Source organism: Rhinoderma darwinii, chromosome 1 (genome assembly GCF_050947455.1).
Source record: "Rhinoderma darwinii isolate aRhiDar2 chromosome 1, aRhiDar2.hap1, whole genome shotgun sequence".
NCBI classification, from domain to species: Eukaryota; Metazoa; Chordata; class Amphibia; order Anura; family Rhinodermatidae; genus Rhinoderma; species Rhinoderma darwinii.
In genome coordinates, this window is record NC_134687.1 from 47828835 (window position 1) to 47853433 (window position 24599).

The 24599-nt window shown below is 44.4% G+C and overlaps 1 protein-coding gene across 1 annotated transcript; it reads left to right on the forward strand.

Annotated features, from left to right (window-relative positions):
- The first annotated feature begins 2151 nt into the window (after positions 1 to 2151).
- On the forward strand, positions 2152 to 14726 carry CLRN2 (clarin 2). Its single transcript, XM_075849385.1, has 3 exons — positions 2152 to 2664; positions 10059 to 10238; positions 13779 to 14726. Exons 1-3 carry the CDS (start codon positions 2412 to 2414, stop codon positions 14042 to 14044), a joined length of 699 nt encoding a protein of 232 aa, XP_075705500.1. The 5' UTR covers positions 2152 to 2411; the 3' UTR covers positions 14045 to 14726.
- The last annotated feature ends 9873 nt before the right edge of the window (positions 14727 to 24599 follow it).

Consider the following 24599-nt stretch of genomic DNA (forward strand, 5'->3'; position numbering starts at 1 on the left):
CAGAATTATTATTGAATTCAATGTGAGCTGCATAAAGAACTATGCACCAAGACCTCTATAAGGCTTCGTTCACATCTGCGTTGGGACCCTGTTCATGGGTTCTGTCGGACCTTTCCGTCAGGGGAACCCATGAACAGAATCCAAACTGAAACAAACGGAAACCATAGGAAACCATCACCATCACTGTAGTCAACTGCGCTATTGATTCCGTCCAAACAATGGAGCCCTTACACAACGGTGACAAACACAAACCATTAGCACCGGATCTGTCACCATTGAAATCAATAGTGATGCAAATGGAAAACTATGGTTTCCGTTTGTTTTCAGTTTGGATTCCGTTCATATGTTCCCCTGACGGAACGGTCCGACGGAACCCATGAATGGAGTCCCGATGCAGATGTGAAAGAAGCCTTAGAATATGTTATGAAATGAATCAGCACAGTATTTATTTAGATTAAAACAAACCGTATGGTGTTTAAGGGGCGACATTCACGTTATCCATTTATCAGGAAAGGCCAGTAGAATTAAGTATTTTTCGGAGACAAAAAAATCTGTTGCAGATTTAGCCGCAAATTTCACAGTGATTTTGTAGACATGCAGATTTTATTATGCATTACAAAAGGCTAAAAGCCACGGTTAAAAAATCTGCAACATCAATTGACATGCTGTGGATTAAGGGTATGTGCACACGATAGCAGGCTTTTACGTCTGAAAAGACAGACTGTTTTCAGGAGAAAACACCTGCCTCGTTTCAGACGTAAATGCTCCTCCTCGCATTTTGCGAGGCTTCTCTGACAGCCGTAAATTTTGAGCTGCTCTTCATTGAGTTCAATGAAGAACGGCTCAAATTACGTCTGAAAGAAGTGTCCTGCATATAATGTATAGAAGTTTCCTGCACTTCTTTTGACGAGGCTGTATTTTTACGCGTCGTCGTTTGACAGCTGTCAAACGACGACGCGTAAATGACAGGTCGTCTGCACAGTACGTCAGCAAACCCATTCAAATGAATGGGCAGATGTTTGCCGACGTATTGTAGCCCTATTTTCAGACGTAAAACGAGGCATAATACGCCTCGTTTACGTCTGAAAATAGGTCGTGTGAACCCAGCCTAAATCCGTACCGCATGTTGTTTTCCACACTGATTTTTTCTGCAGCGTGTAGATGAGATTTGTTAAAATCTCATCCACTTTGCTGCAACTGGAACACGCTGCAGATTTTTCCCCTGCAAATCCAGATGGAAATCTTGGGCGTATCCCCTTTAAAAAATACTAAATGTTGCGAACACAGAGCCCCTTTAAAGGGAATGTGTCGCTAGAAATTATTTTATTTTTTTCAGTTAAACAATTTGTATTTGAGTGATTACACATTGTTTTAATTTTTTTAAATTTTTTCACAAGTCAGGAAATATTATAAATTAGATTCTAATTTATACCATTTCTATGTGCTGGCCACTAGAGGGAGCAGTTCCCAAAATTCCAGCATGGTCAATGTGGTAAAGCAACCTCATTGATTTATGCTGCAAATTTGGGGAGGACACACTTGCTCTAGTGTCCTCACACAATCCCCCCTCCCTTCTTCTGGCTAGTGCAAGGAGAAGGAAAGGTTTGAATCTTCAAACCTTCTACACTGTGTGCCGCCATTTTCTGAGCGACTGCACAGTTAGGAGGATTAGATACAGGGCTTAGCAGACAGTATCACACGAACATAATACACACATCACATACACGAACATAAATTACCCCAAGCCGCCGCTGCCTCCGCTGGTCTACGCTCCTATTCCTTGCGTCTGAACATATGGCCGGAAGCCGCGGCCGGAAGTCGTCATCTTACTGTCCGGCAGCGGCTTCCGGTCCACATGAAAATGGCGCCGGATTTCGCTCTGTGAACGAGCTTCGTTTTTGTCTGTGTGGGAGCGGCGCATATCTGCGTCTATCAGACATTTATGGCATATCCTGTGGATAAGTTAGGAATAACCCTTCAAGACTAAGTCATAAAAACTATAGAAAATATTTCAATATTCATGTGAACTTCCCTCAGTATGTTCTAAAGAAGAAATACAGTAAGAAACGTTGATCTGGTGCTGCTGTATGGCAATTGTCACGTGAGTATTTACAGAGGAGACAATACAGCGTCTGATGAAACACTAGCACAGCCCTGGAGATAGGATTACTGCCTCTAGGATTCAACCTACACCACGGTTACACTCTGCTGAAGATCTTCATTGCAAGATGCATGCCGCCCGTGTGACAAGGATTACTGCATATCATCCCTGAGCCACGTTTTCAGGCCAAGTAACACAACGCTAAAGATGGCATATTCCACGGATGTGCGTCCACAGAGATGTGTGAGTGGTAGTAGGCAGGGTTATTGCTGCATGGCAGTGCCAGGTATGATTTCATGAACACATTATAATGCCTGGGTGCTTCAAGAAAACGATATTCTCTTTGGCTTCTGCGCTAAGTTTCGTGTCATTCTTGCTGATCATTGTTGCCATGGCGACTCAAAAATGGATGACTGGGAAGACACTGTGTCAGACGGGAGTTGATTTGGTCAATGCCTCAGATCCAGAGCTGGTTAAGTTTATTGGGGATATCTACTACGGACTTTTCCAGGGGGGCAAAGTGCGCCAATGTGGATTGGGGAAACGAAGGTTCACGTTCAAAAGTGAGTAAATATTTATTGTGTACTTATAAGAATGTGCTTTATTGTTGTTTATATATTTATGTCCTTTTGTTAGCTAGTTTTTAAATGATGTAACATTGAAATTAAGAAAATAATAGAAGTTCACATTTGTGTTGGAGGCGCCGTCAAAGTTGACAGGAAAAAAAAATGCTGCATCCAATGCTGCACTAGTTCTACCGTCAAAACGATGGACAACTTGGCAGAACCCGGAGGACCCTGTGATAAGTCAGTGAGGCTCGTTGGGTAGTATCCGTCACGCGGCAGATCCGGACCCAAATCCTGGTCTCTGTTATAAACAGAAAGCAGGACGCAGATGTGAACAGAGCTCAAGTTGTTCAATCAGTTATCTTGGTCTCCTACAGAAGTGACAGGTCCAGACCGATAATGATCGCCTGTGGTGTTGTTATAGAGGTTGCAAGGTAACACTACTGGGCCCAAATACCTTGGGGCCCATAGTCCACCCGCCACATAAGAAAGACGGATAAGTAGAAGGTGGTATGATAACTTCTTCTAAGACAGAGAGATCATGCCATCCGTAGAGATGGTGAAATTTCGACTTTTTACAGAGGATAACCCACATTTCTGTATGTGCCATCACTCTGGGACCTCAAACGTGAAAAAGTATTCTATTACTTATCTCATGATTGTGGCTGAATTGAGGGAGGCCTCTGAAAAGCAAAATGGGTACCATGTGATGACCTAAACTACAGGTTGTCCATATCTGCTATACACAATGTTATTCCAGCTTCACAAATAGCCCTGGTTTAAGTATTTGTTCTCCGTTCCATCAGGTTACCTTTTTTTCCTTTTTTTTATGCAAGTTTCTGCAGTTGTGTTCTTGGTCTGAAAAAAGAGAACAGGAACAGGAACCTGACAGACCCCATTATAAGTCAATGGGATCCGTCAGGTTTAGTTGGGATCGGTTTGAAAATGTATGTATGTATGTCATAGCTGTGATGGCGCTTATATGAACAGAGCCTTTTATAGATAATACTCAGTCTTTTAGATTATTTTAATTATATTATTCACTTTTACATTTGTATGAGTCACGTGATCAAATTCCTTCTAAATTAACTTGATTATTTAAAAAAGGAAATAGTTATTGAGTGATCAATATCAATGCCAAAATGAACAGGTACCCATAAAAAAAAATGATGGCTATAGGGCCCGCTGATAAGGTATAGGATGTTTAAGCCTATCATACTGAGCCCCAAATTGATAGCTTTTGCCCCCTCTACTATGAAGATGCCATTTATCTTACTGTTAGGGTATGTTCACACGGCCTATTTTCGGCCGTTTTTCGGGCCGTAAACACTAGAAAAACGGCTGAAAAATCGGAAGCAGAACGCCTCCAAACATCTGCCCATTGATTTCAATGGCAAAACGGCGTTCTGTTCCGACGGAGCGTTTTTCGCAGAGTTTTTTTTACGTGTAAAAAAACAGACGCTAAAAAGAAGTGCAGGACACTTCTTGGGACGTTTTTTTGAGCCGTTTTCCAATAGACTCTAGTGAAAAAAGCTCCAAAAACGGCCATAAAAAACACAGCGAAAAACGCAGCGAAAATCGCGAATGGCACAAAAAATGTCTGAAAATCAGGAGCTGTTTTCCCTTGAAAACAGCTCCGTATTTTTAGACGTTTTTGACTCTGCGTGTGAACATACCCTTATTGTGCACAGGATTTGGCACTGTGAAAGGAAAGAAATGTCATGGCATCTAATAAACCTGGGAAAGTGTGACTCATCCATCAAACCTCCAATTCTTACATCATTAATAGGTTTCCATGCAGCTCTCTCAGTCACTACTGTAAACTATAAGGCTCAGTTCACATCTAGTTTATACTGTACGTCTGGCGTGCACGTTTTGACATAAAAAAAAGCGTGAAAACGTGTCCCACAGAAAGTACATTGATTCCTATGGAGATGACGGATGCCCCAATAGAGCAGTTTGTGCATACGTTTTGTGCACTTACATCCTATCCTTTTTTCTTTTTTTAAAGCCCTAAAAAGTGTCGTTTACTACGGTTTTCAGTACTTTTCAAAAACGGATGACAAATGTATACGTTTTACTTTGTATTGAAGTCAATGAATAACGTATAGATGATGTATGTGTACATTTGCATACTTTAAATGTATACGTTTTTGCAACCATATATGGGAAATTACCCAGATCATGTGACAAACAGTGCCTCCCCCTGCCAAGCCCCTCAGAACTGCAGCCACTCCCTACTACTTCCTTTATATTTTGACTTTACAAATCTTTATTGATTTTGCTCATGAACAAAATCACGTATATGCCGCAAAAATCACAATTCCAGAACTCCCTGCTTCTTCCTCCAGTCCAGCCTCTTGGAATGAATTTTCATCCCATGTGACCATTGCAGCCAATTACATGCGGCAGTCATCACATGGGCTGCAACATCATCTAGGGAGGCCGGACCGCACGTCAAAGGAGGGACAACGGCCGCGGTAAGTATAAACTTTTTTTTTTCTACTGCTGCTTTCCGCAACGGAAATACCAGCTAACAAACTGCACCATAACGTAGTGCGGTTTTTTGGACAGAATGTACTGCAGCTTCCAGGTCGGATCCGACCCGTGGGAATCTGGCCTTACGGTTATGTCCCCACAAACAGGATACACTGCAGATTTTCGGCAAAAGAAAATCTGCAGCAGAATCTCAAGAAAAACGCTGGAAGATCTGTCAAAAAAAATTCACACCAAATAGTGCATTTTTCTGTAGAAACGCTGCGGTTTTTCTGCTGCAGTTTCACCTGCGGATATAGTGTTAAACAATGGTTATAGCAAAGTATATTTGCACCTACAGATTTTCAGAGGTTTCTGCACAGAACTCCGTTGTTGGAATTCTGCAGCGCTAACGCTACGTGGGAACCCGGCCTTATACTAGAGGATACAATAACATTCTTTGGAATTTTGTGGCAACAGTTTGGAGAAGGCCCTTTCTTGTTTCAGCATGAAAGGAAGATCATAAAAATTGGTTTGACAAGCTTGGAAGAAGATGCACAGTCATGAGCTCAACACAATTAAACACCTTTGGGATCAATTTGAAAGATGACTGTAAACCAGACCTTATGACCAAAAACATCAGAGCCAAATTTCTCTAAACCTCTTGTAGCTGCATGGATGCCAATCTCTGCAACTATATTCCAAAATCTAGTGGAAACCCTCAAAAACTCAATATCAATGCTCAACTTTTTGTTTTTTCCCCATTACTGTAAAGCCCGCGGTCGCTGATCTCCGGCATCTCCCTCTTACCTGCTGCCGCGACCGCAAGACTGTGAACTTCAGCCGGCGTCACCTTCCCCAGGGACGCCGGTGTACATTGCTCTCTCCTTTGGCTGGTGCCCGTAGGGTGTGCGGCGTGCTCATCCCCGGTCGTAAAGTGCCAGTGCGCGCACCAAGAATATTGCCCCAGACCAATCACAGCACACCCTGCGGATATAGTGTTAAACAATGGTTATAGCAAAGTATATTTGCACCTACAGATTTTCAGAGGTTTCTGCACAGAACTCCGTTGTTGGAATTCTGCAGCGCTATCGCTACGTGGGAACCCGGCCTTATACTAGAGGATACAATAACATTCTTTGGAATTTTGTGGCAACAGTTTGGAGAAGGCCCTTTCTTGTTTCAGCATGAAAGGAAGATCATAAAAATTGGTTTGACAAGCTTGGAAGAAGATGCATAGTCATGAGCTCAACACAATTAAACACCTTTGGGATCAATTTGAAAGATGACTGTAAACCAGACCTTATGACCAAAAACATCAGAGCCAAATTTCTCTAAACCTCTTGTAGCTGCATGGATGCCAATCTCTGCAACTATATTCCAAAATCTAGTGGAAACCCTCAAAAACTCAATATCAATGCTCAACTTTTTGTTTTTTCCCCATTACTGTAAAGCCCGCGGTCGCTGATCTCCGGCATCTCCCTCTTACCTGCTGCCGCGACCGCAAGACTGTGAACTTCAGCCGGCGTCACCTTCCCCAGGGACGCCGGTGTACATTGCTCTCTCCTTTGGCTGGTGCCCGTAGGGTGTGCGGCGTGCTCATCCCCGGTCGTAAAGTGCCAGTGCGCGCACCAAGAATATTGCCCCAGACCAATCACAGCACACCCTGGACTTTAAAATATATTTTACAGCCAACATCCACGTGTCCCTCTTCCTGTACCGGCTACATCTCAAGTTTCTACAGCTAGTATTTATTTCGGAAGTTTTCTTCAGGTCTGGCAGCACACCAAGTCTTCGATGCCGAAGGCAGTGAATTGCATGAAGAAATATGCCGATACGAAGAGAAGGCCTCCTCCTCAGTTTCTTCCCAGAATTAAGGTTTGGTTATCTTCAAGAAATATTTGTCTGTAAATTCCCATCTACAAATTCACTCCTAGATTTCTTGATCCCTTTGAAGTCCTGCAACAGATCAACTCTGTGTCATTCAAGCTATGTCTACCTCCTACTCCCTACTCCCAATTCCTTCCATGTTGCCCTCCTGAAGCCTGTGGTCCTTAACCAGTACAGTAAGTCTCTTGGCTTAGCAACTGCTCCCAGCGGTTCTTCTGACATCTTCGAGGTCAAGGAGATCCTGGACTACAAGAGAGTAGGAGGGAAAACCTTTTACCTAGTGGTTTTGAAGGGTTTTTGTCCTGAGGAGAGGTCTTGGGAGCCTGAAGAAAATGTTGATGCCCCAGCTTTCATGGGATAAATGCGCAGGCCGGCGTAATGATGTCACTGAATCCCGCCGGCATACGCAAGGATCCCGTCGGCGTTGTAAAGTAGCTCCGTTCATCGTGGGCCTAGGTGAGTATAGGGTTTTTGTTTTATTTGTTAAGGGGACACAGTCTACAAGGGGGTGTTGGGAGCACTTTCTACAAGAGGGTGGTGGGGGGCTCTATGGGACTGTCTACAAGTGGGGGCAGTATGGTGCTGTCTACAAGGGGGAAGTGGGGGGCTGTATGGCGCTGTCTACAAGGGGGAGGTGGGGGGCTGTATGGTGCTGTCTACAAGGGGGAGGTGGGAGCTGAATGGTGCTGTCTACAAGCGGGAGGTGGGGGCTGTATGGCGCTATCTACAAGGGGGAGGTGGGGGGCTTTATGGCGCTGTCTACAAGGGGAAAATGGGGCACTGTATAGCACTATCTACAAGGGGGAAGTGGGGGGCTGTATGGCAGTATCTACAAGGGGGAGGTGGGGGCAATGTTTACAAGGTGCAGATGGGGTGCTGTATGGCACTATCTACAAGGGGAGGTGGGGGCACTGTCTACAAGGGGCAGGTGGGGGCTGTATGGCACTATCTACAATGGTGAGGTGGGGGGCTGTATGGCACTGTCTACAATGGGGAGGTGGGGGGCTGTATGTCACTCCCTACAAGGAGGAGGTGGGGGGCTGTATGTCACTGTCTACAAGGGGGAGTTGGGGGCTGTGTAGCACTGTCTACAAGCGGAGGTGAGGGCTCTATGGCACTGTCTACAAGGGGAGGTGGGGGCTTTATGGCACTGTCTACAAGGAGGAGGTGGGAGGCTGTATGGCACTGTCTACATGGGGGTGGATGGCTGTATGGCACTGTTTACAAGGCGGAGGTGGGGGCACTATCTACAAGGGGAGATGGGCTGTATGGCACTATCTACAAGGGGGAGATGGGGGTTGTATGGCACTATCTACACGGTGGAGGTGGAAGCACAGTCTACAAAGGGGAGGCGGGCTGTATGGCACTAACCTACAAGGGGGAGGTGGGGGGCTGTATGGCTTTATCTACACGGCGGAGGTGGGGGCACAGTCTACAATGTGGGTGGGCTGTATGGCACTATCTACAAGGGGGAGGTGGGGGCATTGCCGACAAGGAGGAGGTGGGGCGCTGTATGGCACTATCTACAAGGGGGAGTTGGGGGGCTGTATGGCACAATCTACATGGTGGAGGTGGGGGCACAGTCTACAAGGGAGAGGTGGGCTGTATGGCAATATTTACAGGGGGGTTGTATGGCAGAACCTACAAGGGGGCTGTATGGCACAATCTACAGGGGGGCACACTATCTACAAGGTGGGCTGTGTGAGGCACCAAGAGGAGGGGGGACAATACACTGTGGGGGGGGCAGTAAACAATGTGGGGGCCAATAAGGGGACATTACACTGTGTAGAGGCACTAAAGGGGGAAATATACCATGTGTGGCACTTAGGGGGCATTATATTGTGTGGCCACACCTAGAGGACAAAATACTATGTCTTTAAAGGGGTTCTAATATATTATATTATTAAATATTATTATACTGTATGGGGCAGCTATGGGGGCATTATACTATGTGGGAGGCACTAAAGGGGCATTATACTGTGTGGGGCAATAAAGGGGCATTATACTGTGTGGGGCAATATTCTGTTGGGCACTAAAGGGTCATTATACTGTGTGGGGGCATTATACTGTGTGGGGGGCAATAAAAGGGCATTATACTGTGTGGGGCAATATTCTGTGTGGGGCACTAAGGGGTCATTATACTGTGTGGGGGCATTATACTGTATGGGGGCTCTATAAGGGCATTATACTGTGTGGGGGCACTAAAAAGGGCATTATACTGTGTGGGCATTATACTTTTTATGGGGCATTTTTTTTTATGATGGGATGGGGCGCCAAAATAAAATTTCGCATGGAGTGCCATCTATCCTAAGCCCGGCCCTGGGTGAAAGAATGTTAGATGGGAAGTTACATAAGAGGATGTTGAAGTAGTTTAGGTCTGAGATGATGAGAGCATGTGCAAGCAATTTGGTTGACTGAGGGTCATCCTGAGACAGTGGACTTGTGAAACTGAGGAAGTCTTAGAGTTGTTAACTGTGATTAATTAACTTTAAAGGGTTATTCCCATCTTATAAAGTGATGGTATCTCGCTAGGATATGCCATCACTTCATGATCGCTAGGGGTTGGGACTCTATCCAATGCTAAGAACAAGGGGCCACAACATCCTTTTCACTGTTTTTCCCTGTACATCGGTGCTCCCGGCCCACCCGGCTGTGCAAGGTACTGCTGCATGCCCCATTCACTTGAATAGGGCATGCTTCAGTTCCCTTGGGCAGGAGCTCCAATGTGCGGGTAAAAATAGTGATATGCCATTGATGTATAAGATGGGAGAACCCTTTTAATATTTATTTAATATTTTAGCAGCACTTCACTTTATCTATAGGTCCATTTTGTTCAAGTAGACTATATATTTATTATATCACCAGCCCCACAAGTACAGTAAATCCAAATGTTTTAAATGGATTTATTTTGGCTTCCCAAAATGTATTTTTTTTGTTTAACATTAGCGTTTTTTTACTGTAGTTTCTATATAGAAATGATTATAATACCAGTCATATATTAACAACGTTATGTTTTCTACTTACAGTATTTCCAGACATGGTGAAAACACTGAACACCGCTCTCCATGTCATCATTATCCTCTTCCTCTGTGCAGCCATTTCTTTTGCTCTGATCAGTTTTGGATTCTGTATATATAATGCACTGAGAGTCCCATATCGGTCCATTAAGGGTCCTGCAGGTATATGTCTCTGGAATTTCATTGCAGGTAAATCCATAAGACCACATTATATTTTCAGGGGCATATATACCATAGTGCCATATCTTGTGGCTGCTATCGGGCCCTTTGGGAGAAGAGGCCAGGCCTGGTTGGTCATATCCCTATTGCTTTTGGGTGGCGAGAACCTGTGCAGGGCCCCTCTCCAGAGGAATTGCATTGTTACCAAACAAAGGGGAAAAGTTGGCCCATGGGTCATGAAAAGGGTTTGTTGGGGAAAACGCCAGGTCCTTCTGTCCTTGGCAACACTCTGCACCATAATGGAGAGACCATTTTGATCTTTGCTGTAAGGTCCCCCTCTCTTCTATGTGCACCACTGTTCAGGGGGCAAAGGTAATTATTGCAAATTGACAGATTGCTAGCCCGCCTATAGGTTTATACATACTTGTACATTTAGGGTATGTTCACACGCAGTGTTTTCAGACGTAATTCGGGCACCCTTAATATGCCTACAAACATCTGCCCATTGCTTTCAATGGGAATTACGATGTTCTGTACCCACGAGCCTTTATTTTACGCGTCGCTGTCAAAATACGGCGCATAAAATGACGGCTCGTCAAAAGAAGTGCAGGACACTTCTTGGGACGTTTTTGAAGCCGTTTTTCATTGACTCCATTGAAAAACAGCTCCAAAAACGGCCGTAAAATACTCTGCGAAAAACGCGAGTTGCTACAAAAACGTCTGAAAATCAGGAGCTGTTTTTGCCTGAAAACAGCTCCGTATTTTCAGACGTTTTTGGTCACTGTGTGTGAACATACCTTAATACTGGTATTTTATTGCACTACAAAGATGGAGCACCTTTTAAGAACATTATTGTCATCTGTCAAGGAAAGAAGAATTTATGAAGTGCAATATTCATCTATCTGCCTACACGGAGGTTGGGAACTTTAACTTTTGACCTGAGATTTCTGGATCATTCTTTCCTTTTAGGGCTCATGCACATGGTCGTATTACAGTTCTGTACAACCTATGACTTCAATGGGGTTCTATTGTTAGTATTTTCTGAAACCAATTCTAGTATGCTACAATGGTTGCCATTTTCAGAGCTATTCTCCCCTAGAAGGAGTGTGTGAACCAAGATAGGTGGCATCACAACTGCAACAGAGGTTGTCAACAAGACCTATTAAAATCCAATATGCCTGATTGACATCACCACCAACATCTGCTGTTCCGGGACAATCATGAGGCCCCAATACACATTAGATTGTCAATGAACTCCACTTGGGCTTAACATTGATAGGACAAACATTGCAATATATATTCTTCACTGGAAGGTTTATTCTTAAACATCAACATATCCTACATGGCCAAAAGTATATGGGCACCTCTCCTAATTACTGAGTTAAGGTGGCTCAGCCCCAACCATTGTAAACAGCTGAATAAAATCAAGCACACCGTCATGCAATGTCCTTAGGCAAACATTGGTAGTAGTAAGAGTCATAATGAAGAGATCAGTGACAATAAACGTGGCACTGTCATAGGATGCCACCGTTGCCACGAGTGAGTTTGTGAAAATTCTTAATTGCTAGATCTGCCCCAGTCACCTGTAAGTGCTATTATTGTGAAGTGGATGCATCTAAGTGTAATAACAGCTCAGCCACAAAGTGGTAGACCATGCAAACTCACTGAGTAGGGCGCGTTAATAAAATCGTCTATCTACTGTTGCATCACTTACTAATGCCTCTTGAAGTGACAGCGCAAGAATAACACATCAGGATTTTTATGAAATAGGTTTCCATAGTCGAGCAGCTGCACACAAGCCTAAGATCACTATGCACAATGCCAAGCGGCAGCCAGAGCAGTGTAAAGCACGCCACCACTGGACTCTGGAGCACTGGAAACGTGTTCTCTGGAGTGATAAATCACTTTTTAGTATATGGCAGTCTGATGGACAGCTCTGGGTTTGCGAATGCCAGGAGAACGTTACCTGCCTGACTGTAAAGTTTGGTGGAGGAGGGATAATGATATAGGGCTGTTTTTCAGGCTTAGGCCCCTTATTTCCAGTGAAGAGTAATGTTAATGATACAGAATACAAAGACATTTTGGACAATTGTAGCTTACAAGTTTGTGGGAACAGTTTGGGGTTCAGCCCTTTCCTGCTCCAGTTCACTAAGCGAGGTCCATAAAGACATGGTGTGAGGAGTATGGTGTAGAAGAACTTGACTGGCCCGCACAGAGCCCTGAACTTAACCCGATCCAACACCTTTGGAATGAACTAGAATGGAGATTGTGAGCCAGGCCCTCTCCTCCATCAGTGTCTGACCTCACAAATGCTCTTTTGGCTGAATGGGCAGAAATTCCCACAGACACAATCCAAAATATTGTAAAAAGAAAAGTGGAGGCTGTAAAAGGGGGCTTAACACCATTTTAACATGCATGGTTTTGGAAGGGGATGTCCAACAAGTTCACAAAGGTGTGATGGTCAGGTGTCCGCAAATTATTTGCCATATAGCGTGAAATTATAGAAATATTTTGTTACAGTCTGAATGAATTGGTTTAACACCACTTCAATAGCTTCAATAGAAATAAAGACCAGGAACCAAAACGTGTTGGAAATACTGTATATCTGATTTTGCAACTAGTGGAAATTATGTTCAGTTGTATGAAACCGATGTTTAATTACTGTGAGCACATCAGTCATTTGTGTAAATGCACAGGATATATGTACATCTATAGTCAGCTTTACATATAGAATCTATCTGACGTTAAACATCATTTGTCCCTAAAATTATAAAAATCACCAGAAAATATAAGTCTTTGGGCATCCTATTCTGCAAGTTATTAAAGTAGTTTTCCCATATTTGACATTTATCATCTATCCACAGGATAGATGATAAATGCCTGATCACTGGGAGGCCCCCCACTGGGATCCCCACAGATCACTAGAACGGGGGTCCTAGTGAGGAGAATTTTTAATACAGCGGCAGTCGAACATGCGCTCTACTGCTCCATTTAATGCCTATGGGAGTGATTGAAAATCCCATAGACTTTGAATGGAGCACCACCGCATATGCTCGACCACCGCTTGATTCAAAATTCTCCCCCTTTGGTCATGCAGTGAGAAGGAATAGGACACCCGGTCTAGGGGTCCCAGTGGTGGGGCCCCCAGCGATCACATATTTGTCACCTATCCTGTGGATAGCTGATAAATGTCAATTGGGAGAAAACCCCTTTAAGTTTTAATCAGCCAGTTATATCCGTTTCTGGGAAAGTTGGGCGAGAATGTGTCTACCTTTAGAGCACCCATAGGGATTGCCATCCAGCTTTCTAAGACTCATAAATGGCAATTCTGCCTGGTTATGTTCTGGTACATGCCCTGCCCCCATATAATTGCTGGGTGAGCTGCCTAGTGGGAGCGGCAGTGGTGGCCATATTGGTTGTCACCTAGTCTTACCAGAAACTGCTCATTGAAGGTAATATTGAAGGTAATATTATTATCACTACTGTATTATTATTATTAATAGTATTATTGCTATTATATTAGTAGTAATAGTAGTATGTTAATTACTAATACTGCACTTTGTATTGCAGGTCTGTTCATTGTATTTGCAGTCACCAGCTTTATTGCTGCTGTCCAACTCCACCGACTTACAGAGAGGATTGCAAACTTCCGTGAAAACGTCTTCAGAATCGTCATTCTTGAAGAACATTATGAAGACTCTTTCTGGTTGTGTGTTGCAAGTGGAGCGACTCATGCTTTTAACATGCTGCTTATGGCAGCGAGTACGATACGACTTCCTAAATTTAAGACAAAGACCGAGGAGGCAAATGTAACTGCGGAGGACATCATGTATTAGGCCTATGGGATTCTTTTTTTTTTTTTTACAACACGATATAGGAACTGACATTTCTTATTTGGTATAGAAGCTCAATCGAAGATGTAGTAAAGACTTGCTTGTATCAAGTGACCCTTCCACGTGGATCAGGTGGTTCTCCATAACTTGGATATATTAATGGACCTCTTGCTTTGAACATGAGTGTATGGGGCCTGATCCTTCACAGCTGATGAATCTCAGACATGTGTGGGTAGAATGTGTTTATAATATATCTTAAAAAGAAACCCTAACCTTATGAAACAAGCTGGATGCAGGAACCTGGCTTCATATGGAGCTTCAGTCCCCATTATTATAACCCAACTCCGTTCTGATAGGGTTTTATATTTGGTCTTATTTCTATTCTCCTTCTGAAACCTCCCTGATATAGGAAGTTCTGTCCTTACCCATGGACAGGTCACAGCCTTCCACAAAAATACTGCACTCATAAGTTGTCTTATTTATTATATTTAGTCAACGGATTTGTTATTGGTTGTTTATCCTCTTTATGTTCTAGGCAGGATAGATATGGATGGCAGAAGATTAAGATTTCATATTAAAAAGTTGCTTAGACCTCAGTGAACTAACTGCACCATGGGAGAGAGACAGTAAAAAATATCAGTAAACACTTAAATGTTAACTAAACTTTTAGAAAACGTTTGACATGTCATAGTGACATGTCAGAAATCTTGATCGGTGGGGGGGTCCGAACACTGAAACCCCCACAATCACTAAAACAAAGCAGCAGAATCGCTCGGGTGAGTGCTATGCCGCTTAGTTTCTGAACGTCTTTGCTTGGAAAGCTGAGCGAGTGGTGTACGCCCCCCTCGACGTTCCATTGAGCCTGTACACTGCTTGCTCGACTTTCCAAGAAAAAGCGATCAGAAACAAAGCGGCACAGTGCCAAACCGAGTGCTTCTGCTGCTTTGTTTTAGCGATCGTGGGGGTCTCGATGCTTGGACCCCCACTGCTTAAAACTTAAAACATATCACTATGACATGTCAAAAGTTTTTAAAAGTTTAGTTACCCTTTAACAAAAGATCCAGAATCCAGTGATGGGTTCCAGAACCAAACATTCTATTGCACTACAGTAACACCAGTCGAGTTCCATATTTTCACTTACAAGCCCCAACCTCTTGTCTGAACAGTTTTGGCCTTTGCCTAGCAAAAAGTTAAAACAGATCTTCCACATATGTTATGGCAGTATATTACAGTGACAGGTCCACACTCATATTAGCCCAAACAGACCTCAAAATACTGGCCATTTGACTTATAGGAGCATTGAAAGAATACACCGGACTCATAGTTATCAAGATATCAAGCTGGATTTCGGCCGAACTTCAGCCACTACATATGGCTTCACCCGAAAGGGAGCTTGTCACTATGTTCATGCAGCCCTATCTGAAGGTGGTATTTGTAGAACTCCAGGCTTGAGGAGATGAGTCTGCTGGGCAGATCCCCTTCGTTTTCTCCAGTTCTCCTTCCTATGGCTGACAGATCTCAGCCTTCACATCCTGTCAAGTGGTCTTCTGATATGTCATAGACACTGGTAGGAAGAAGTCCATAATGTTCGACAACTACTGATTTCCAGAGTGAAAGGCTTTATAGAGTGCTTGATATGCACATACAATGAAGATCATGGCTGCATCTCCTGGCAGAATGTCGCAGTGAATCATGAGCAGGGGACCACTTTTCTATGACGTCCATAGAAAGGGATATGGTCTTTTTGGGTGAACCCCCTTAATAAGTTATTCCTTTAAATACAGACAAACAATTTAGCCTGAAGAATCTTATCTGTTCCAAGATATCTTATCTTCAAATAAAATAAAAATTACATTCAATATAAAAACCACCTAGTCTTGTAAGGGAAGCCATCTATTAGGAGGTGCCAAAATGACACCATCCAAATAATCTAATAACAATATAAATCATCTTTCCTTATATTAAATATATTTGAAACACTTGGATTTTCTTTTTTTTTAAATATTAAAACATTGGTAAAAAAGACTGTTTAATGTTTCTTTACTTTGTTTCATATCACATTTTACAGACCAAAATATGTATGAGACGAAGTGCAGACAGAAATGTTGCATGTAACCTCCAGATTTTGGATCTTTTTCCTTATTTCTGCTGAATTCTGTAAATGCACATTTTCTCTCTCCGTTCTTGCTGAGTGAGCGGGCTTTGCTGTGTTCTCCAACCAATCAGATGTCTTTCACTGCTGCTCCCCCTTCAAACACTGAGTGAGAAGATGCATCTGCATCTCCCTCCTCCCTCTCCTATCTGGTATAAGGTTCTGTTCATATCTCGCTTTGAGCTTATGTAAAAAAAGCGATTTTCTACTGTGTCCATCTGCATAGGAAAGCGTGGTAGACTATGCTTTCCTATAGAGTGAAAAAAAGGTATGCCAATGCATACCAGCCAGCGTAAGCGAAAAGCGTATGACACACTTTTAGCAAACATTGGGTTCATGGGGGCCTGTGGACATGTTGGAGGTATAGGTCAGGTAGTACTCGTGATGTATACCTTCAATGTGGAGAAAAACGAAATGTGAATAGAGCCTTATAGTGGTTTTTCGAGTTATTTTAAAAAGTGGCAGGAGTAGGAGGGATACATAAGAAAAATAAAAGAGCCATTGCTCACCTCCTAGATCCCCGGCGTTCCAGTGCCGCCTCTCTGGTCCTCCCCACTGCTGTTTATTGAGATGGCTGCAGCGATGACATGCAGCCAATCACTGGTCTGAGTGGGTATACGGCACAGGATTGCTGAGGCCAGTGATTGGCTGCAGCGATCACATGTGGTTATACGGGCATGTCACTGCTACAGCTAAGTCAATAAACAGCGGCGGGAAGGACGGAGCAGTGGCGACGCATGGACGCTGGGGATCTGTAAGGTGAGTAATGGCTCCATTTTATTTTAATGCATCCCTCTTACTCCTGACACTTTTTGGAATAACTCAGAATACCCCTTTAACAGTTTTACACTTGATAAGTTTTTTGGGTGACTGAGGGGGTTTCTGAACATCTTTTATATCAACTAGATAACAGGGTACAACATTTTTGTTTCTTTTAACAAAGTTTCATCTATTTACTTGTAGTACTGACTTGTGCAAAAAAAACTAAAACAAATGATAATGGAAATAGAAATCATAAAGGAAAGTAAAAGACAAACAGACTATGACCCAGGCATTTCATTTGTATTAATCACAAAATGATTCTGTTAAGTGCAAGTACAGCGGGACGCAGGGACAGAAAGATGAACCCTATGCACAGAGTCAACTTTCAGCTGAAGGATCACGTTACTCGGACTACTTAATTCATCTGAGTTTAGGGCTCTGGTAAACAGACCACAGATAAGGCGCTGGCTCTGTGCCACAGTATATAAGGCTTCTACTATTGCACATTGCACATTTTTAGGGCATTTTTTAGGCCTCATTCATATCTGCATTGGAGACTGAACTGGAAGATTTTAAAAAATATAGTAAATTCCCTTTTGAAAGTGGAGAATGATCTCCCTTAATTCGTGCCTTACACACGTAAATCTTAGACAGCACAAACTAAGACCAGGAGTCTGAAGATACGCCAAATTTAGCACAGTGCGGGCATGCTGTATGATAAATTTGGGGCATCTTGCCAGACACTTTTGTCTTACTTATACCAACTCTTGCTTGACTTAGTTTTCGTTGGTGCATTTTGGCACATTTTAAACCACGCCCCCTTTCCTGCTAAGCCACCCCCCTTTTCTAGACATTTTAATGCTCTCAGCCGAACCATCAGTTTAGCGGAACTCATGAACTGATGGAATCGGCTGAGAGAGAACAATACAGGTTCTTTGTATACAGGATACATAGAAGATGTATCGCAAAAGTAAACATTTTTTTTAATAAAAGTCAATTCACAAGTTGCTAAAAAATACAAAATACATACAATTAATAAAATAATAATAATAATAATAATAATAATTGCTTCCAAAGGTGTACATAGCCTTTAAATAAAATCTCATCTATATAAGTAAATGTTCAAAAAAGTCATTACATCCATGAAAGTTTGCCTAATTAATATGCGCTGCAACTCATTCATTCCATTGGTCAGTTTCTGTGGGCTCGTCTTAAGCTGGACTGTGATTGGCACATTTTCTCAGTCAAGCACAGCAACCAATAATTCATTCAAATCTGAGTGATTTGTGACCTTTATTTAATAATATGTACAGTATATAAAAAAAAATTGATTATTGCACTTTTCAATATTTTTCTACCTATAATGTACGGCATATAGAGATATACAGTATCTATATGAATATTTATATCTATATATACCAGTACATTACGTCTGTGAAGAAGAAAACTATGCAAGATTTTAGGCAGAGAAAATCGTCCCATAGAAAGTGCGCAGACTGTGGTTCATTTTATAAGGGTATGTTCTCACAAGTCAGATACGCTGCATAAAAGTATGCAGCGTATCCGACATAGAGCCCGCGGGGAATTCTGGATGAAAATCTGCACCAAATTGTGGTGCAGATTTTCGGCTGCAATCGCCTTTGGAAAAAAAAAAGCTATTGGGCTAAGTTCACACAGAGTATTTTGACGAGGTTTTTGACGCGGAAACCGCGCCAAATAGCTAGTCAAAAATGGCCCGAAAATGCCTCCCGTCGATTTCAATGGGAGGCGGGGGCGGTTTTCTCCCGCGGGAGAAAAAAGCGACATGCCCTATCTTCGGGCGTTTCCGCCTCTGACCTCCCATTGACTTCAATGGGAGGCAGAGAAAGCGTATTTTGCAGCGTTTTATGGCCGCAGCGCCCAATGGCCGCGGGCGAAAAATGCAGCGAAAAACGCAGTGAAAATCGGCGTGCAGGGAGAGGAAAATCTGCCTCAAACTTCCAAACGGAAATTTGAGGCAGAAATTCTGCCTGCAAAATACTCAGTGTGAACATAGCCTTACTTATATTCGCTGGCTTCGTCAAAGTGACGCATCTCTCTGTTCTCCGTGCAACCCGGCCTCCTGTGATGATGCAGCAATCACATAGGCTGAAACATCATCACCGGAAGCTAGACTTCACGGAGAACAGCCAGGAGGAAAAATGAGCCGTCGCTATTACAATGCCAGGGGTATAGACTTTTTATTAAATTTAAATTAAAAAAGTTGTTGCTTTTTTCAGATTTGCGATATTTGTGGCGGAATCCCAGCATTTCCACGGCAAAAATTGCAACATTTGCTAATTTTGGGACTTTTACCTCCCCTTTGAATTCGATGTAAAAAAAATGCAACAAAAGTTGTTCAATATCTCATCCACTTTGAGGCTACTGTAAATGCAGCAGATTTTTCACGCAGAATTTCGTTGCGGGAATTCTGCAGCCTTTATGCTATGTGGGATCCCGGCCTTCTTCCTCCACAATGCAGGTTCTGTGTTTGAGACCCTGACAGAGACCTGTTTTTGTGTCTTTTTTGTACGGCATTAAATAACTAGCAACTTTATTGATTGTATCATTATTTTATTTTTTTACACTCTTACAAAATAAAACCTTTTTTAATGGAAAACATGATATTACATTTATGTTATGTGAATACTTTTTTTAAATAAACTTAATTTGACTTTATTTAAAGGAAATGTAGTTCCACTAGGGGATTTCACAATGTGATCTTTTGATCTGTGGTATACTTAGTATTATTGTCTCTCAGTGTAAAACTGAGGCAGAAACCTTTCAGGCATCACATTCGCGGGCCGCCAAAGGGTAACAGAGGGAGTCCCCTCCATGTGTCCACCACTTAAATTCTGCAGTCGCTATTGACCACGGCATTTAATATGTTAAACAACCGGGAAATTAGTTATGTTCGATCCCGGCCGTTTCAGAGGAAGCACGGCTATCACAGAAGCTGTGCCCACATCAGCTTCTGTGCCCACTTGATCAAAACGACGTGTATGTACGGGATTTTGTGGCAACTAACGGACGCAAATAACGTACATGCGTGTGATTCAGTATTAAGTGGTTAAAATATGCAACAACCCCTCAGACATGAGCAATTGTCCTCAAAACATGCAATGGCCCCTCAGGAGCAAACAATTCTCCTCCAAATATGCAAAAACCTCTCAGAGGGGTTATTGAAAACTTAGAGGATAATCGCTTGTGTCTGAGGGGTAATCACATACATGGAGAAGAATCACTCGTGTCTGAGGAATTATGGCATACTTGGAGGAGAATTGATCATGTCTGAGGGGTTATTGCATCCTTGGAGGAGAATTGATAGTGTCTGAGGAGTTATTGCATACTTGGAGGAGAATCGCTTGTGTCTGAAGGGTTATGGCATACTTGGAGAAGAATCGCTCGTGCTGAGGAGTTATGGCATACTTGGAGAAGAATTGCTTGTGTCTGAAGGGTTATGGCATACTTGGAGAAGAATCACTCGTGCTGAGGAGTTATGGCATCCTTGGAGAAGAATCGCTTATGTCTGAGGAGTTATGGCATACTTGGAGAAGATTCGCTTGTGTCTGAGGAGTTATGGCATACTTGGAGAGGAATCGCTTGTGTCTGAGGAGTTATGGCATCCTTGGAGAAGAATCGCTTGTGTCTGAGGAGTTATGGCATCCTTGGAGAAGAATCGCTCGTGTCTGAGGAGTTATGGCATACTTAGAGGTGAATCACTTGTGTCTGAGGAGCTATTGCATACTTGGAGGAGAATCGCTTGTGTCTGAGGGGTTATAGCATACTTGGAGGAGAATCGCTTGTGTCTGAGGAGTTATTGCATACTTGGAGGAGAATCGCTTGTGTCTGAGGGGTTATAGCATCCTTGGAGAAGAATCGCTCCTGTCTGAGGAGTTATTGCATACTTGGAGGAGAATCGCTTGTGTCTGAGGAGTTATTGCATACTTGGAGAAGAATCGCTTGTGTCTGAGGGGTTATGGCATACTTGGAGAAGAATCGCTTGTGTCTGAGGGGTTATTGCAGACTTGGAGGGGAATCGCTTGTGTCTGAGGGGTTATGGCATACTTGGAGAAGAATCGCTTGTGTCTGAGGGGTTATGGCATACTTGGAGAAGAATCGCTTGTGTCTGAGTAGTTATGGCATACTTGGAGAATAATTGATCGTGTCTGAGGAGTTATTGCATCCTTGGAGAAGAATCGCTCATGTCTGAGGAGTTATTGCATCCTTGGAGGAGAATCGCTCGTGTCTGAGGAGTTATTGCATAATTGGAGAAGAATTGCTTGTGTCTGAGGAGTTATGGCATCCTTGGAGGAGAATCGCTCGTATCTGAGGAGTTATTGCATACTTGGAGAAGAATCGCTCGTATCTGAGGAGTTATGGCATACTTGGAGGTGAATCGCTTGTGTCTGAGGAGTTATTGCATCTTTGGAGGAGAATCGCTCGTGTCTGAGGAGTTATTGCATCCTTGGAGAAGAATCACTCGTGTCTGAGGAGTTATTGCATCCTTGGAGAATAATTGATTGTGTCTGAGGAGTTATTGCATACTTCTATACTATTTCTCATCTTTGGCTCCCGCCGTCCCGGGCGGCCTGCAAAATGTCCCGCTGGGCGCTGCAGCTGTATCAAAACAGCTGATCGCTGCTGACAGGCGCCCTGCGGTGAGTGACATCAAAGCAGAGCGGAGAGTGGCAGCAGTAGGGCTGGCTACCTGTACCGCTCTCCGCTCTGGCGGCAATGTAGCACAAAGTATAAGGGGGTTGTGTTGCGCTACCTACAGGGGCTGTGTGTGGAGCAATCTACTGGGGGGCTATGTGTGGCGCTACCTACAGGGGGCTGTGTGTGGAGCAATCTACTGGGGGGCTGTGTGTGGAGCTATCTACAGGGGGCTGTGTGTGGAGCTATCTACAGGGGGGCTGTGTGTGGAGCAATCTACTGGGGGGCTGTGTGTGGCGCTATCTACAGGGGGCTGTGTGTGGAGCTATCTACAGGGGGGCTGTGTGTGGAGCTATCTACAGGGGGGGCTGTGTGTGGAGCTATCTACAGGGGGCTGTGTGTGGCGCTATCTACAGGGGGCTGCGTGTAGAGCTATCTACAGGGGGCTGTGTGTGGAGCTATCTACAGGGGGGCTGTGTGTGGAGCTATCTACAGGGGGGCTGTGTGTGGAGCTATCTACAGGGGGGCTGTGTGTGGAGCTATCTACAGGGGGCTGTGTGTGGAGCTATCTACAGGGGGGCTGTGTGTGGAGCTATCTACAGGGGGCTGTGTGTAGAGCTATCTACAGGGGGCTGTGTGTGGAGCTATCTACAGGGGGGCTGTGTGTGGAGCTATCTACAGGGGGGCTGTGTGTGGAGCTATCTACAGGGGGGCTGTGTGTGGAGCTATCTACAGGGGGGCTGTGTCTGGAGATATCTACATGGGGGCTGTGTGTGGAGATATCTACAGGGGGCTGTGTGTAGAGCTATCTACAGGGGGCTGTGTGTGGAGCTATCTACAGGGGGCTGTGTGTGGAGCTATCTACAGGATAGCTGTGTGTGGAGCTATCTACAGGGGGGCTGTGTGGAGCTATCTACAGGGGGGCTGTGTGTGAAGCTATCTACATGGGGGGCTGTGTGTGGAGCTATCTACAGGGGGCTGTGTGTGGCGCTATGTACAGGGGGGCTGTGTGTGGAGCTATCTAGAGGGGGGCTTTGTGTAGAGCTATCTACAGGGGGGATGTGTGTGGAGCTATCTACAGGGGTGCTGTGTGTGGAGCTATCTACAGGGGGCTGTGTGTGGCGCTATCTACAGGGGGCTGTATCTGACGCTATGTTCAGGGGGGCTGTGTGTGGAGCTATGTACAGGGGGGCTGTGTGTGGAGCTATGTACAGGGGGGCTGTGTATGGCGCTATATACAGGGGGGCTGTGTCTGACGCTATCTACAGGGGGCTGTGTGTGGAGCTATCTACAGGGGGGCTGTGTCTGGCGCTATGTACAGGGGGGCTGTGTGTGGAGCAATCTGCAGGGGGGCTCTGGTGGATGATTTTTCCATTGACCGGTAGCAGAGTTAGGCCTCATGCACACGACCGTATTTTTTCCCACCCGTAAATACTGGCATAAATACGGGTCCGGTGTCACACGTATTCGACCCATTTTTCACCAGTATTTACGAACCCGTGCCCGTAAATATGGGTCCGGTGTCACCCGTATTCCACCCGTATTTACGGGCACGTTTTTGGCGGCAAAATAGCACTGCACTAATCGGCAGCCCCTTCTCTCTATCAGTGCAGGATAGAGAGAAGGGACAGCCCTTTCTGTAATAAAAGTTAAAGAAATTCATACTTACCCGGCCGTTGTCTTGGTGACGCGTCCCTCTCTTCACATCCAGCCCGACATCCCTGGACGACGCGGCAGTCCATGTGACCGCTGCAGCCTGTGATTGACCTGTGATTGGCTGCAGCGGTCACATGGCCTGAAACGTCATCCAGGACGTCGAGCCGGATGTCGAGAGGGACGCGTCACCAAGGCAACGGGCGGGAGACCGGACTGGAGGAAGCAGGAAGTTCTCGGTAAGTATGAACGTCTTTTATTTTTATTTTTTACAGGTTTATACTGATCGGTAGTCACTGTCCAGGGTGCTGAAAGAGTTACTGCCGATCAGTTAACGCTTTCAGCTCCCTGCACAGTGACTATTTACTGACGTCGCTTAGCAACGCTGCCGTAATGACGGGTGCACACATGTAGCCACCCGTCATTACGAGAGCTCCATAGACTTCTATGGACTGTCCGTGCCGTTATTACGGCCTGAAATAGGACATGTTCTATCTTTTTCAACGGCACGGGCACCTTCCCGTGAGAAAACGGGAAGGCACCCGTTGCCAATAGAAGTCTATGAGCCCGTTATTACGGGTCGTAATTACGACCCGTAATAACGGGAGTTTTTACGGTCGTGTGCATGAGGCCTTACACAACTGTAAAAAAAATTGAAAAAAAATCCCCATCATGTAACTCTGCTACCTGTCAATTGAAAAGTCATCAACGACAGGGTCTCCCTCTTGACTTTCATTGTTCTCAGCGTTTTGGTTTGTCCTGCAGCTGCTGCCGCCGTGATGAGCAAATGTTATATCCAAGATAGGAAAAGTAACACAAAGACGACATAACCGGATCCATAATGTCTGTGATATCCAGACAGTCTAGAGATCCGCAGTGAGAATATGCGCGTGTTATTTGCAGAAGGATCTGGCCGCGATTTGATGTGTTTATGCCGGACATTGGGCGTGGTTAGGGGCGTGGCTTAACTGGTTGCCGACACAGGACGAGAATGCTCGTCCTGATCGGCGAGTACTTCGCGCTCTGACAGCGCAGAGGAGAGAAACATCTTCTCTCCGCCGTTAACCCTTTGAACGCCGCGATGAAAGCTGATCGCGGCGTTCAAGGAGAGGGGACTGCACATTGATCGCGTCACAGAATATAACTGTGACGCGATCAAAGCCCATAACTCATATGGCCAGACAGCCCAGGGTCCATTGAAGGACCCCAGGGCTGTCTGAACATATTTCCTGTTGTTAGGGCATACTGAGGTATGCCCTAACAACTGCCTGTGTACGATCAGTAACAGGCTAATGTACTGGCATATAGATCTATGCC

Bases quoted from the DNA above. Each gene is read 5' to 3' on its own strand.
- CLRN2 (XM_075849385.1), top strand. From the start codon at position 2,412: ATGCCTGGGTGCTTCAAGAAAACGATATTCTCTTTGGCTTCTGCGCTA. The intron at 2,665-10,058 runs GTGAGTAAATAT...TTCTACTTACAG, and splicing joins ACGAAGGTTCACGTTCAAAA to TATTTCCAGACATGGTGAAA. The intron at 10,239-13,778 runs GTAAATCCATAA...TTTGTATTGCAG, and splicing joins TCTCTGGAATTTCATTGCAG to GTCTGTTCATTGTATTTGCA.